Raw genomic sequence first — 13,844 nt, 5'->3', positions numbered from 1 at the left:
CTTCAGGGCTCAGCTTCTCCTGATCTGCCCATGTAGTGCTTCCTTCCCCCTCCACCCACCCTAGTTACTAGCTGAGTGATGTTGGTTAAGTCACTTAACCTCTATGAGCCTTAGTTTCCTCATCTATAAAATAGGAATAATAATAACTGCCTCCTAGGACTGTTATAATTTTCAAATGATCTTACATGTAAAATGCCTTACAAAAAATAAAGCAGCTTATTTTCATACAGCTAGGTAGTATAGTGGAGAAGAACACTGGATTTCAAGTCATGAAGATGTGAATTCAAATTCAGTCTCCCATACTTGCTAGCTCTCTGATCCTGAGAATGTTACAACAGCTTTTTTTTTTTTTTTAAAGCAGAGGCCAAATAATTCATCCATTGGCAAGGGTGGAGAAGATGTTTCCATGAGTGTTGTTTTGAACTTTAAATTTCAAAGGATGCATTAGGAATATAAATTGGTAGATCATAATCTATATATACTACTTGTTTGGACAAATGTTAATTGATTACCTAGACATACAGACCTTGAAGACCTATTGCTTTTATTTCCTTGAAAGAATCCAAAAATAATATATTAATTAATTGTGCAGAATTCCTGCTCCATTAATGAGGTAGAATATTGCAAAATGGGCTGTAATTCTCCACATAAAGGGAATGGGAAAGAAGTGGCATCAAAATTTGAAAGCCTTTATTTGACACATAACCCAAAAAATGATGGTCTATAAGTTCTTGTCCAGAATCTACTATAGACAGACATAACTAGGTCATGTGCTAAAATCTCTAGGGCCAGGATGAGACTCCCTCTACTGAAAGACTTCACATAATCTTCTATCTTTAGAATTATTCTGCAGATCCCCTATTTGGAAAGGATAGTCTTTCAGAAGTATGACACCCTCCACACAGGAGAGATGTTAAAGAACCAAAGCATAGAGCAGAATAAAGTGCGTCAGGTTGAGAGGTTTCTATTTCAAGATCAGATTTGGTTATGATTTTCCCCTCTGATAGATCAAATTGCAAGAGCCTCTGACAAAGGTTGGATTATGCTTTTCTTATGGGCAAAGACAGATGGAATTAGGCTTTAGTTCAGTGTGCTATGGTCTTCCCTGTGGAGGCAGCTGAGTGGTAAACTGGATAGCACTTTGACCTTGGAGTCTGGAAGACCCAACTTCGGATCCTGGGTAATTTGCTTAACCTCTCTCTGCCTCGGTTTCTTCTTCTGTAAAATAGGAATAATAATAGTTCCTAACTCATAGGGTTGTTGTAAAGATAAAATATATGTCTGTCTGTCTGTCTGTCTGTATGTGTGTATGCATATATGGACTCCCTAAAGATCTATAGAAATGCTAATAACTATTTTTATTATTATTACTATTTTAGTGGAATTTCCTATTTCCTTTTTAAACATCAGGATAATATTTGCTGAGTATATACTATATGGCTTGCACTGTGCTTAAGACAAGGAATGTGGATGAATACCTATGTGATGAGCAATTAGAATACTTTTTTCCTTTTGGTTTAAGAATCTGCTTCCCTCCTAGCCCAGTCACTCATTGCTAGCCTAAAATTGTTATGTGAAGGCCAGGGTTTTTTTTGATTCCTAGGTTATGAAAGATTCAAAAAGCATTCAGAATTGTGGCAACTGTTCCAAAGGGAATGTCTAATGTGCACTCAGGCTCTGAAACAAGTAATTAAAAGCAAGATGAACTGCTTTGGACAAAACCAATATAAGATCTTTGAAATGTGTACTTGAAAGTAAGTTCCTGTGATCCTACTATGACACATTTAGCATCCATATCCTGCCAAGTATTTGAAATTCTTTATAGAGAGCATGAATATTTTATATGTATATATTATATATATATATTATGAATAGAAATCTAACGAGCGCTTCATACTTTTGAAAAATGTATTAATTGCTCAATCACAGCCAGTCTCAGAATTTTAAAGAGCTTGTCAATAGGTAATTTCTTAGGAAATCAGGGCTCACCAGTGTTGTTTGTCATTGTCTCTCATTTCTTTGCATTTGACCCATTCATTCCTCTCAATATCCTGCAACAGATTTTCCTAAATCATCTTGAAGAAGGCCCTTGAAAGTATATGCGTTTGAGGAGGCCATTAACACTGTGGTCAGCATACATAAACGTACCTGTTGAAGCTGACTGATTCTCTAAAGAAGGTGGTAACTTTGATTACGCTTGCTTGTCCAAGGTGAAGAGTGCACTGTTTTCAGAGAAACTTCTGCTACAGTCTTCCCAACTGGATATCTAAGGAAAAACATAAGGTTAAAAAGACCCTTCTAGGAGGTCTAGTTTATGGAGTTGTTATAATCCCGAGCTCTGCATGAGCTTCTTTCTTGCCAGAGGGAACTCTAAAGGAAACTTTCTTTTTTTAACGTGCATTCTTACAGAGAATCCCTTTGTCTTGCAGATGAGTTCAGTGAAAATGTTAAGACCTCGTCTCCATAGCATCCTTTTCAAGCTCACGTTTGAAGAACATGTAAACAACATCAAGCCGGGCATCATGGCAGTAACCCTGGCCTGTGAAGAAATGAAAAAAAGTGAAAGCTTTAATCGCCTTTTAGAGCTGGTACTCTTGGTTGGCAACTACATGAACTCAGGCTCCCGAAATGCCCAGTCTCTAGGTTTCAACATCAACTTTCTCTGTAAGGTAGGTGGAAATTGAATCACATTCTCAGAAAAGCTCCCGCTTTTTGCCTGTGAGGACGATTGTGACTCCTTGAATTACTGATTTACATTGTTAAAAACAAAAACACACAGAAACACCAAAGGAAAGACTGAGTTAGGGAAACAAGCAGAAAGTGCTTTTGTGCTCCTTTCACAACGTGACCCTCAAAACCTAGAATTCAGGGGCCCTCGTATTTTCCTTTCTTAGAGTGCAATTTTAAATGTGATTTAGGAACCCGAAAATCCAGCCTTCACACGAGTCATAATGAATATGAATCACTCTTTAAGCTCTCATTTTATTCCGACTAAGACAAAATAAAAGATTATTAAATAAATGGAAAACGGATGAGATGAGGATGTTGAATACTTAAGCCTTTGTATGCCCAGACATGCATGTGAATTAGGCATGGCTTAAGGAGCTTTTTCCATGTACAGAAGCTGCACTAGTACCGCTGGAATGCTGGGACTGGGCATGCAACCTTTATGTTCCTCAGCACAATCTCACAGCTCGTTTCTTTATCACTGAATTAAAAATGATCCGTCTTACCACCCCTAAATAAAAAGTAATACTTTGGCACTTAGCACACGTGTACTTCTGCATTGATAGTTTTTCAGTGATTTGGTTCATTTCTCTTTTCCACATTTTCCAGTTCCAGGGCTCTGTTGCATTAATTGAAAGTTGGAAATCTGCAGTATATTGAGCATGTTACATTAGGACTTTATGACAGCTTTGATATTGCTGTGCTTTAAGGACTGAAATCTGTAGCCATTATAGGAAGTGAATGTGCATTCCTCAGATGGTCCTATGTGCCTTTTCTTAGATGAGATCTATCTCCTATGGAGAGGGCTAACTAGACATACTCTGCAGGCATCAGATTGAAAAGCAGCTTGAGAAGAATCACAGATCTGAAAAGAAGCAGGCCCCCTTGGACACATAACAATTCCCTATCGTGGGTGGTTTGGGGTTTGTTTTTTTCCTCTCACATCTGATATTATAGCATGTGAGTTTTTAGTTATTGTATTTGAAGAATTCCAAATCTTGTAAGAAAGGTAAGATGAATTTATTATTCCTGTGATAAATGAAGTCAAGTATTATCTGTAGGTCTTGATATTTGTTGTTTTTGTCCTGAACCTGTGATCACATCTGTGTAAAGCATTCTCAGTAAGGAACCTGAACTGATAACAGATTGTCAGCTAGTCTGCAATCAATAACCTTCACTTTAGAACACTGAGAGCTTAAGTGACTTGCCCACTTGCTTAAGTGACACCCAGCCCATCACTCTGACTTAGAGGAGGGGCAGGAATCTAGGTCTTCCTAACTTCTCAGCCTAGATGACCATTTATTAAAGAACATAAACGTTGGAGTTGGGGTGAGAGGCCCTAAGCTCTTCTACTCTCACCATGTGACCATGGGCGGGTCTCCCAACCTCTTTGAGCTAGGACCATCCTTTGTAGATTATACTTGTATTGCCCTAGTATCCCCTAGGATTGTTTTAAGGAAAGCATCTCGCAAATGACAGGAGCCTAGGTAAAAATCCTAATCCCAGTAGCCATCTAATCCAATCTCTACATAAAGGGAATCTCCTTTTCTTGAAGATCTCCAAGGAGATCTGCCCACACTTCCTTTGTGACAGCTCAAATTGTTAGGATATCAAATCTAAACTAGCCTCTTTGCACTTTCTATCTATTGCTTCTGGTTTCTGCCAAATGGAACAAATTTCATCCCTTTTTCCACAGAATAGCCCCTTAAATACTTGAAGATACCAATCTTGTCACCCTTGGGTTTACTTGTCTTCAGGCTAACCATGCTCAATTCCTTTAGCTGCTCCTCACATGCAGTGACCCCAAGGCCCTTCACCATTCTAACCCCATTCTAGTTTATCGATGTCCTTAACGTCTGTTGTGCTTAAAACTGGACACAGATTAGGTCTGATCAGGGCAAATCACACTGGAATAATCCTCTCCCTATTGTTGGAATTTAATTTTTATTTAAATTCACGATAAAGACCATGACTATAAGTATCGCATGATGTTTGATTGCAAAATATACCAAACTCTCCAGATAGAGGATAGAACTGAAGCATTTATTTAGACACCAGGAAACCAAATCCCAAAACCAATAAGCTGATTCCATCATAGTACCAAAGATATTCAGAAGCCATAATAACACTGAGAGGCACACCATCCTTCAGCCTTCCCACAAATGAATACAAGATCAATATTTACTCATGAATCTCTCTATCTCCTTAATGAGCGTCCTCTCCTCCCACCATCTGGCTAGCTCTGACTAGATTCCTGTGGGCTCTGCTTCCCTTCAGCAAATTCCCTCCATCACAGGCTCCATGTGACTACATTCAGCCTATTGGGGGCAGAGTTTACTTTCACAGCAGGGGAGGTCTTCAAACTCCCCCCAGGTCTATTAAGGGGCAGGGAAGATCTTCAAATTCCCATTCCCATTACACCATGCCTCTCACATCTTTGACTAAAGAAGTTCATTTTTTTTTTACCAAAGCACAAGACTTTCCATTTGTCCCTGTTGAATTTCATCATATTTGATTCAGCCAATGCTTTTGGCTGGCCTTTGGATCCTTTGGGATCCTTGCTTCATTGTTCACTGTGTTAGATATATATCTCAATTTGGATTGTCTTTAAAGTTGAGGAGCCTTTAAATAGCACAGAACCACTCCCAGATCCCCGAGACTCTCCGCTAAAGGTTCCTTACCACATTGACATGGAGAGACTTATTGACAAGATTTGTTAACAGTAACAAGGCTTCTTTGAGCCTGGCCATTCAACAGGTTCTGACTCCATTAGGAATTGTATTAGCAGCGAACCCTGAAACACCTCAAATGTGCTTTTTAAAAAAATGAACCCGATGTTATTTGTTAACATATCATTTAAGAAGATTTTACTGTAAGAGCTCTTCCTAAGGATTGTTTGTTTGCTTGTTTTTAATGGAAGAATTCTACCACTGTGGAAAAATTTGAGAACCAAAAATCTGCTCTCTTTTTCTCCATCTTTTCCACAAGATGGTATGAGATACTTTAAAAAAGTCCTCAGACACTTAACACCCACACAAAAAAACTAGCAGTGTGACCTTGGGCAAGTTATTAACCCCAATTGCCCTCCAAAAAGCAAAAAAAAAGTTTCCTGTAAATCTGAGTAAACTGTCTCCCCAGTGTCCCCTTCCTCTACTCATTAGCAATCCTCTCACAAAAAGAAAATGTGTCACCTGGTGTATTCTTCATGAAGCCATGCACTTTTTTGTACCCACTTCTTCTGATTCTACATGTTCACATCCCATCTCTTTAACAGTTCCTTCTAGAATTTTCCCCAGAATCAAAGACACACTCACTGACTCATAATTTATACTCTGTTCTCTTCCCTTTTTTGGAAGTTGGAACTTCATTTGCCCTTTGATTGTGTGGTAGCCCTCCTGTTTTCTATGATCTTTCCAGGATTGTTGACAGTTACTCAGCGATTCCATCTGCCAGGCCTTTCAGGGCTTGAGGAAGGGGTTCATCAGGGCCAGGTGATGTGAATTCCATAGGGCTCTTTAACTATGACCTCATCTCTCTGTTAATAGCTTTGTTTTTGACAATTTCCAGTGGAAAGGTGAATCTCTTTGGCCAGCTGAGCGGCCATCTTTGCTTTATCTCTTTTGTTAGTTATCATTGTACCATCTATCCCAGGTAAAGAGCCTACCCTTTCTTGGTATGTTACTTTTACTGCAAATATCACTACAAAATCCCAAAGCAAAATAATCCTTGCTTTTTGTTATCCTTAGCTTCTCTCAACAACCTTAGCTCATTCTGAGCTTTAGCGTTCCTGACGCTCTTTCAGAGTACTCTGCCTTGGTCTTATATTCATCTTCTGTTACTTAGCTTTGCTTCCATCTTCTGCACATTTCTTTTTAAAATCTAATTTGGCTTGTGAGTTTCTTATGCCTAGACATCAGTCTCTTCAGACAAATCTCATTTTTCCTTCTCTTTGGAATTGTTTCTCTTTATGTCTTCAGAATTTCATTCTTGAGCATTTCCCATCCCTCCTAGCTGACTTCCCTTGAAGCATTTTAGTCTATGGGATCATCCTACCTATGTTTTCTCTGACCCTTTTGAAATCCCCGCCATTGAAGTCCCTTTTGGTCATGAAAAAGATTCAGTAATTGATTTTTTTTTCTTTTTGGTACAGACCTATGATTTAGGTGAGGAGATTCACTTTACAAATACAAATCTACAACTGTTGGGCAGCTGTTAATTGAAAACTTCCTAACAGTGAGAGCTGCCCATCTGTGGAATGAGCTACCTTAAAAGCTGCAAGGTCTGTGAATGACCTTCTTTCTGATGGGCATAATTTAGTGGGGTTTGGTTTGTGTATGAGTTGGGCAGGATGACTGTTCAGGTACCTTCTAATGCTTGGATTTTGTAATCCTGTGATTCTTCTCTGCAATTTTGAGCCCAAGGGACTGACATGATTTGCTAGTGTGTGGCTGAGGAGGACAGTGAACCTAGGCAGTGTGGTCCATTGAAAATGGTACCAGACAGAGGAACCGTTTCAGAACTGGTGTCTGAAAATGCCCACTGGTGTGATCTCAGACAAGCTGTTGGACACATTTGGGTGTGATTAAGTTTCTTAATCAGCAAATGAGGGGCTTCTAGGAGACTGCCTCAAAGGTGCCTTCTATCTCTAACTCTGGCATCTAGGGATCTTTCTGGCTTTGTGTCTCAATGATATTAAAAAAATGAAAACCATAAAATATATTGAAACTAAATATTATCCACATCCATATTTTTAATTTTTTAAAAACTGTGATCTGTTTATATAGCACGTTCATTTTCAAATACCTTCTTTCTCCTGAACTATTTCTTGTAAGAGAGAGAGGGAGGGAAAGAGGTAAAGGAAGGGACGGAGAGAGAGAGAGAGAGAGAGAGAGAGAGAGAGAGAGAGAGAGAGAGCAATTTAAATTTTTTTGATGTATTGACTATTTCTATTGAATTATTTTCTCTTTATCTTTGGGGGGAAAAATCTTTTGCTAAAGGATATGTCTCTTAGAGGAGAAAGGGACAGGGATACAGCAGATATGTAGGTAATGTAAAAATAAAATGTATCAGTAAATTTTTTTAAAAGAATTAGGGGGAGAGAGAGAGAGAGCCCAAGAAAACATGAGAGCTCACAGTTCATCCCATCTGCAAACAGCAGCTGAGTCTGACAGTATAGGCTGTGTTCCATGCTCGGAGGCCCTCTTCCACTTTGCCAACGAAGAGAGGCTTATGTCTTCATTCCTCATTTTCAGAACCAAGCTCGATCATTATAATTACCGAATATTGAGGGGTTTCCATGTTGTAGCTCTTGAATAGACTGTCTTCCTGATTCTGTTTATTTCATGTTGGTTCAGTTCATAATCTTAGGTGTGACCCTCTTAAGCTTACCCTTCTTCTCTGTATTCTTCATGTTCATCATTTATTCTAACAAGTTGTGTTCCATTCATTTAATGTACCACATTTTAGGGTAAATATTCTTAAATCTTATCCATACCCATGTTTCCTTTAATTGAATTAGCATACTTTGAAGAACGCATCATTATATAGCACATTTTATATCCTTATTGTCACATATTTATGTTCACACTATTTATGGATATAAATAGGTTTCTTTGAAACAGGAATGAGTAAGTTATTTATACATTGAAACAAAAGAGAACATTAATCTTACAGAAGAATTTTATACTTCCAGCCTCTGTTTGGGAGATTGCCTTCTTCCTGTCATCTACCTGTCAAATGAAAGTTCTTCCACATAGCACTGATCTGACATGTATCACTAGAGGTATGCTCAAAGGATTCAGCACAAAGATTTTTGCCATCTTCCAATAAAATAACAAATAATCTGCCGGGAAATAGTATCACGTAGTAATAGCTGTTTTTAAAAGAGAGACCTAAAGATTTTTAAACTCCTTTCTTCCTTCCTTCCCCACTCATACACACACACACACACACACATACACATATACATATATACACTCTCACACACATACTGTCACATACACACACACACTGTGTCACACACACACTCCTATACAAACTCACACACACAAATACACAAACTCACAATACAAACTCACTCATATCCAGTGTTTTTTTTTTTTTACTTTTAGGAAATGCCTTCTAGGGAACTACTTGTTATTAGGAAAAAGAAATATGTCTGCATGTCTGCTATTTCCAAACATAGAATTGCAAAGACAAAATTCAGGCTGTTGTTTCATTGTAACTGTGTCAGATGGCAGAGATGTTAACTGGACTCCATAAAGAGAACACCGTTATGTAAATTGTTCTGAACTGAATTAGCCAGATACTAAAGCATGATTAGCTGTGGTTGCTGAAAACTTTAAGCTAAAGTTTCAGAGAATAATTGGCTAGTGTTCTTTCTCAACTATTTCTTTAGAAAGGGGGAAAACTGTCCCTCCTAAGCCACTGATTATGCTAAAAATAAATGACACCATTTTTTCCCACCTAAGTTGTTCTAATGCTAATTTCCATTTTCAGTGATGTTAAGAACACAATTTGCTGCTTTCAGCAAGAAGCCATAGACTGTTTCAGTGTACTCCTAATTATGAAGGACCTAAGGCATACACTGTTGAGCCTACCAAATATATGGCAAAGTTTGGCAATGTCCCTGGATCGTGTTGGACACTTTACATGCAGTAGATTGCAGGGTCCTTGAGGGCAAGAACAGTTTTATTTTTTATGTAGCACAGCACCTGGTACAATAAATTCTTATTCAGTTGAAAGGAATCAGAATCCCCCAGTTGTGGCAGCTGGGTAGTACAGTGAATAGGGCTCTAGATTAGTAGTTAAGAAGACTTGAGTTTGATCCTACCTCATGTGTTCCTTAGCTGTGGGCCCCTGGCAAGGGTGAGCTAGCCAAGCATACCATTTGGCTCCTGAGAGCCAGTTTTCAGTTTGTAGTGTATTTATACCTTGGAAATGGGCACATGCTATGAACTTGGGCTTGGTTTATTGTTTTGTTCATTGTCTAGGACTAGGCTTAAATAGTGATGGAGAAAATGTTAAGAATGCAAATTCAGCTTAAAAGTATGTGGTGCTTTGGACAGTCTGTTGTCAAATATTTTCCACCTTACTCCCTGGACAAACCACTTGACCTCTCACAGCCTCAGTTTCCTTGTCTGTAAAATATGAATAGTAATAGTACTTCCTTAATGGGATTATTGTGAGAATCCAGTGAAATAATGTATAAATCAGTTTTGAAATCTTAGCGTACCATATAAATCCTAGCTATTGCTATCAATAATAGCTATCATTGGAGGCATTCATGTGCTACAGTACATAGTGTTGGGACTGGAATTAGGAAGACCTCAAATGTGGCCTCAGTCGCTTCCTATCTGTATGATCCTAGGCAAGTTACTCAGTTTCCTTATCTGTAAAATGGGGATAATAATAGCACCTAACTCATAGTGTTGTTGTAAGAATCAAATAAGATAAAATTTGTAAAGCATTTAGCACAGCGCCTGGCATATTGATGTTAACTGGTTATTACTAGCTGTTCCCCATATGTGACATGTCACTCCCCCCATCTCTGTGTCTTTGTGGGGGTCTCTCGCCTTAGCTCTTCTCAAGTCCTGTCTCAAGTGCTCTATCGTAGGAGATGTTTCTCCACTCCTCCCAATTTTTAGTACTGTGCCCCCTCTGCCCCACTCCCATTTCTGGGTGTTTATTTTGAGTATATTTAGCATTTGTTTACTCATATATCCCCAGGAGAATGGAAGGTTCTTGAGCCCAAGGAATTTCTCATTTCTGCCTTTCTTTCCACAGAACCTAGCACAATGTCTGACACATAGTGGGTGCTTGACGCATCCTTGCTGATTCATTGATAACAGTTTAAAGCCCAGGAGTGGAGGAGTTATTGTGGAAAATGCCTATGGTTCAGAGGCATTGACGTCCCAGCATCAAAGGAGAATCTTGCCATAGGTTTTGCTGTTTTAGTAGCATTGTTTTGTGTGCTCAGTTTTGGTAGCTTATAGTTCTGGTAATTTAAATCTAGAGATTGAGACTAGAGCTGAGGTATCACTGATACAGGGATCTCCCAGATGAAGGAACTCCTACCTACATAAGTTACAGCCTTTTTGCAATTTATATTCTTTTAAAAATGATAATAATAATACTAGTTGATATTTATGATAGTCCTTTTAAAAATCACATTATAGTGTTTTATTTTTCCAATTACGTATAAAAATAATTTTCAACATTCATTTTTGTAAGATTTTGAATTCCCAGTTTTTCTCCTCCCTCCTCTCTCTCCCCCTTCCTCAACACAGTAAGAAATCTGATATAGATTATACATGACAAGCATGTTAAACATATTTCCACATTAGTCATGTTGTGAAAGAAGTATAAGAAACAAAAGGGAAAAACCATGAGAAAGAAAAAAACAAAAAAAAATAAAAATAGCATGCTTCAATCTGCATTCAGTCTCCATTGTTCTTTCTCTGAATATGGAAAGAATTTTCCATCATGAGTCTTTTGGAATTGTCTTGGAAAATTATATTGCTGAGAAGAGCTAAGTCTCTCAAAATTGACCCTTGCACAATGTTGCTGTTGCTGTGTGCAATGATTTTCTGGTTCCGCTCACTTCACTAGGCATCAGTTCATGTAAGTCTTTCCAGGTTTTTCTGAAGTTCACCTGTTCATCATTTCTCACAGCATAGTAGTATTCCATTACATTCATATACTTGTTCAACAATTCCCAAATTTTTGGGCATCCCCTCAATTTCTAATTCTTTGTCACCATAAAAAGAGTTGCTATAAATATTTCTGTACATGTGGGTCCTTTTCCCTTTTTCTTTGATCTTTTTGGGGTACAGACCTAGTAGTGGTATTGCTGGATCAAAGGCTGAGCACAGTTTGGTTGCCCTTTGGGCATAGTTCCAAATTGCTCTCCAGAATGGTTGGATCAGTTCACAACTCCTCAAAAAATGCATGTGTTCCAGTTTTCCCACATCTTCTCCAATGTATCATTTTCTTCTTTTTTCATATTAGCCAACATGATAGATGTGAAGTGGTACCTCAGAGTTGTTTTAATTTGTATTTTTCTAATCAGTATTGGTTTATAGCATTTTTCCATATGATTATAGATAGCTTTAATTTATTCATTTGAAAATTACCTATTTGTATCCTTTGACCATTTACCAATTTATCAATTGAGAAATTACTTGTATTCTTATAGATTTGAGTCAGTTCTCTATATATTTTAGAAACGAGTCCATTATCAGAAACCCTCGCTATAAAAATTTCCCCCATCTTTTGTTTTCCTTCTAATCTTGCCTGCGTTGCTTTTGTTTGTGCAAAAACTTTTAAATTTAATGTAATCAAAATTATCTATTTGCAGTGTGTTCTTATGAAGTTGTCTCAGTCATTGAGGGGTAAAGCTACTTACCTTGGGTCACAGTGATGTGTTAGTGTCTGTGGTATGACTAATCTGCTGGTCTTCCCTGGTTCTAAGGCCACCTCTCTGTCCACTGTGCCATGTGGAAGGGTAAAAAATATTTTCTTCCCCGATTCAGAAACGTGACGTTTCCTATTATGCTTTAACAGTAATGTAAAGATTTTTTTTTTACTTTTCCTTAGACCTTTGGGGCCAATTTTGCTCAAAACATTAAATATAATTAAAATGGAAACCTGTCTGCTACCAGAACATCTTTCATCACTTTGATATTTTTTTACCTTTTCATCGCTTCAGTATTAGCCATAAAAATATTTGGTGGTCAATCTTGTGGTGTCCAATTATTATTGAAAGATTCTTTCAGTGAGTTTAAATACTTTTCAGACTTGTCAGTTACTGTTGTCTTAAATTGGCATAATTTCCTGGTGCTCTGATGCAGCGAACTTCCTTTACCCATGGTTTGGCCTCCCTCTTTCCAGCCCTACCCACCATATGCCTTGAGTATAGTTGAGTTTGAGGAAAGTACCTGTCTGCCTTGGCTGTCTTAGAAAAAAGATACATATAACTTAGGAAGATAGAGACAATATTATATTAAACATGGGAAATTTTATCAAGCAGAGATTCATAGGATCTTGGAATTTTAGAGATAGAAGGGAGGTTTGAGACCATCCCATCCCCTCTTGCCCTGAACCTCTAAATCCTCTCTAAAATGCAGCTGATGAGTGGCCCCTGTGAGAGGATAGAGCTCACCATGGTGCTGCTCCAACCGCTTTTCCATAGCTTTGTTTCTTAGCCACTTTCTCATTACATCAAGCCCAAATCTGTCTGCTTGCCCCTTCCGTCCTTGCTCCTCCCTCTGTCTTCGGAAGCCATGTTGAAGCTGTTCCTCTTCCACTGAATGCCCTTCAGATACTTGAAGAAAATGATCATATTTTGATGTCTTTTTTCCAAGCTAAACATCCCCATCTTTGTCTCCATTCTCTTCATCCAGACTTGAATTTTTTAGTCTACTATTTTTAAACCCTTGTTATGTTATTTGATGCTTTCTCCATCTCAGTGATGGTAACAGGGCAGGAATCATTATTATTCACAATTTACAGATGAGGGAAATGAAGGCTCAGATTAAATTCCTATCCCATTGTCACAAGGCTGGGAAGTTCTTAGCTAGTCACATACCTAGTTTTGTGCTCCACCATCCATTTCAGTCTCTTCACAGCAGTACCAATGCCAGGAAAAGATGGATAGGAACTTATTCAAGTCACATTGTATTTAAAAAAGAAATGTCATATATTGTATACTATAATGACACATGGTTTCTTCTCTTCATAATTCATGACCACCAGACACAAACACCCAGTAATTTAAGAGCTGGTCTGGGCTTCACTGTTCTGTACCTTTGAAATAACTAAGCACCACAGGCTGACTCAAGGATAGAATGTCCATCTTTGTGTTGAAAGAGGTGGCTTTGTTCAGATTATTTGATTCTTGACCTTTATTTTAAGTCCATTGTATTTTATTGTATTGCAGTTAATGGATTCTCATTATCATTGTGAACCACTGCATAATTTTCTGGACTGTAACCAGAATGTGTCACTTTTGTAGTGCTGAACCAGTGGGGGGATTTTCAGTTTAGTTTTGGGAGGAGAGAGAGAGACAGAGAGAGAGAGAGAGAGAGAGAGAGAGAGAGAGAGAGAGAGAGAGACAG

At 38.2% G+C, this 13,844-nt stretch overlaps 1 protein-coding gene across 1 annotated transcript in view; it reads left to right on the top strand.

Moving 5' to 3' along the window:
• Positions 1–13,844, top strand: part of DIAPH2 (diaphanous related formin 2) — an 873,453-nt gene that overhangs the window by 404,960 nt on the left and 454,649 nt on the right. Inside the window, exon 22 of the mRNA XM_069065282.1 lies at positions 2,430–2,669. Coding sequence (XP_068921383.1) covers positions 2,430–2,669 — 240 coding nt within the window. The remainder of the gene's footprint in view (positions 1–2,429; positions 2,670–13,844) is intronic.

This window comes from Petaurus breviceps, unplaced genomic scaffold (assembly GCF_028583685.1).
Source record: "Petaurus breviceps papuanus isolate PSGF00001 unplaced genomic scaffold, PetGlider_PUasm1.0 90681, whole genome shotgun sequence".
Taxonomy (NCBI): Eukaryota; Metazoa; Chordata; class Mammalia; order Diprotodontia; family Petauridae; genus Petaurus; species Petaurus breviceps.
Note: the sequence above shows the minus strand (reverse complement) of the source record. Positions and strands in the feature narration are given on the sequence as shown.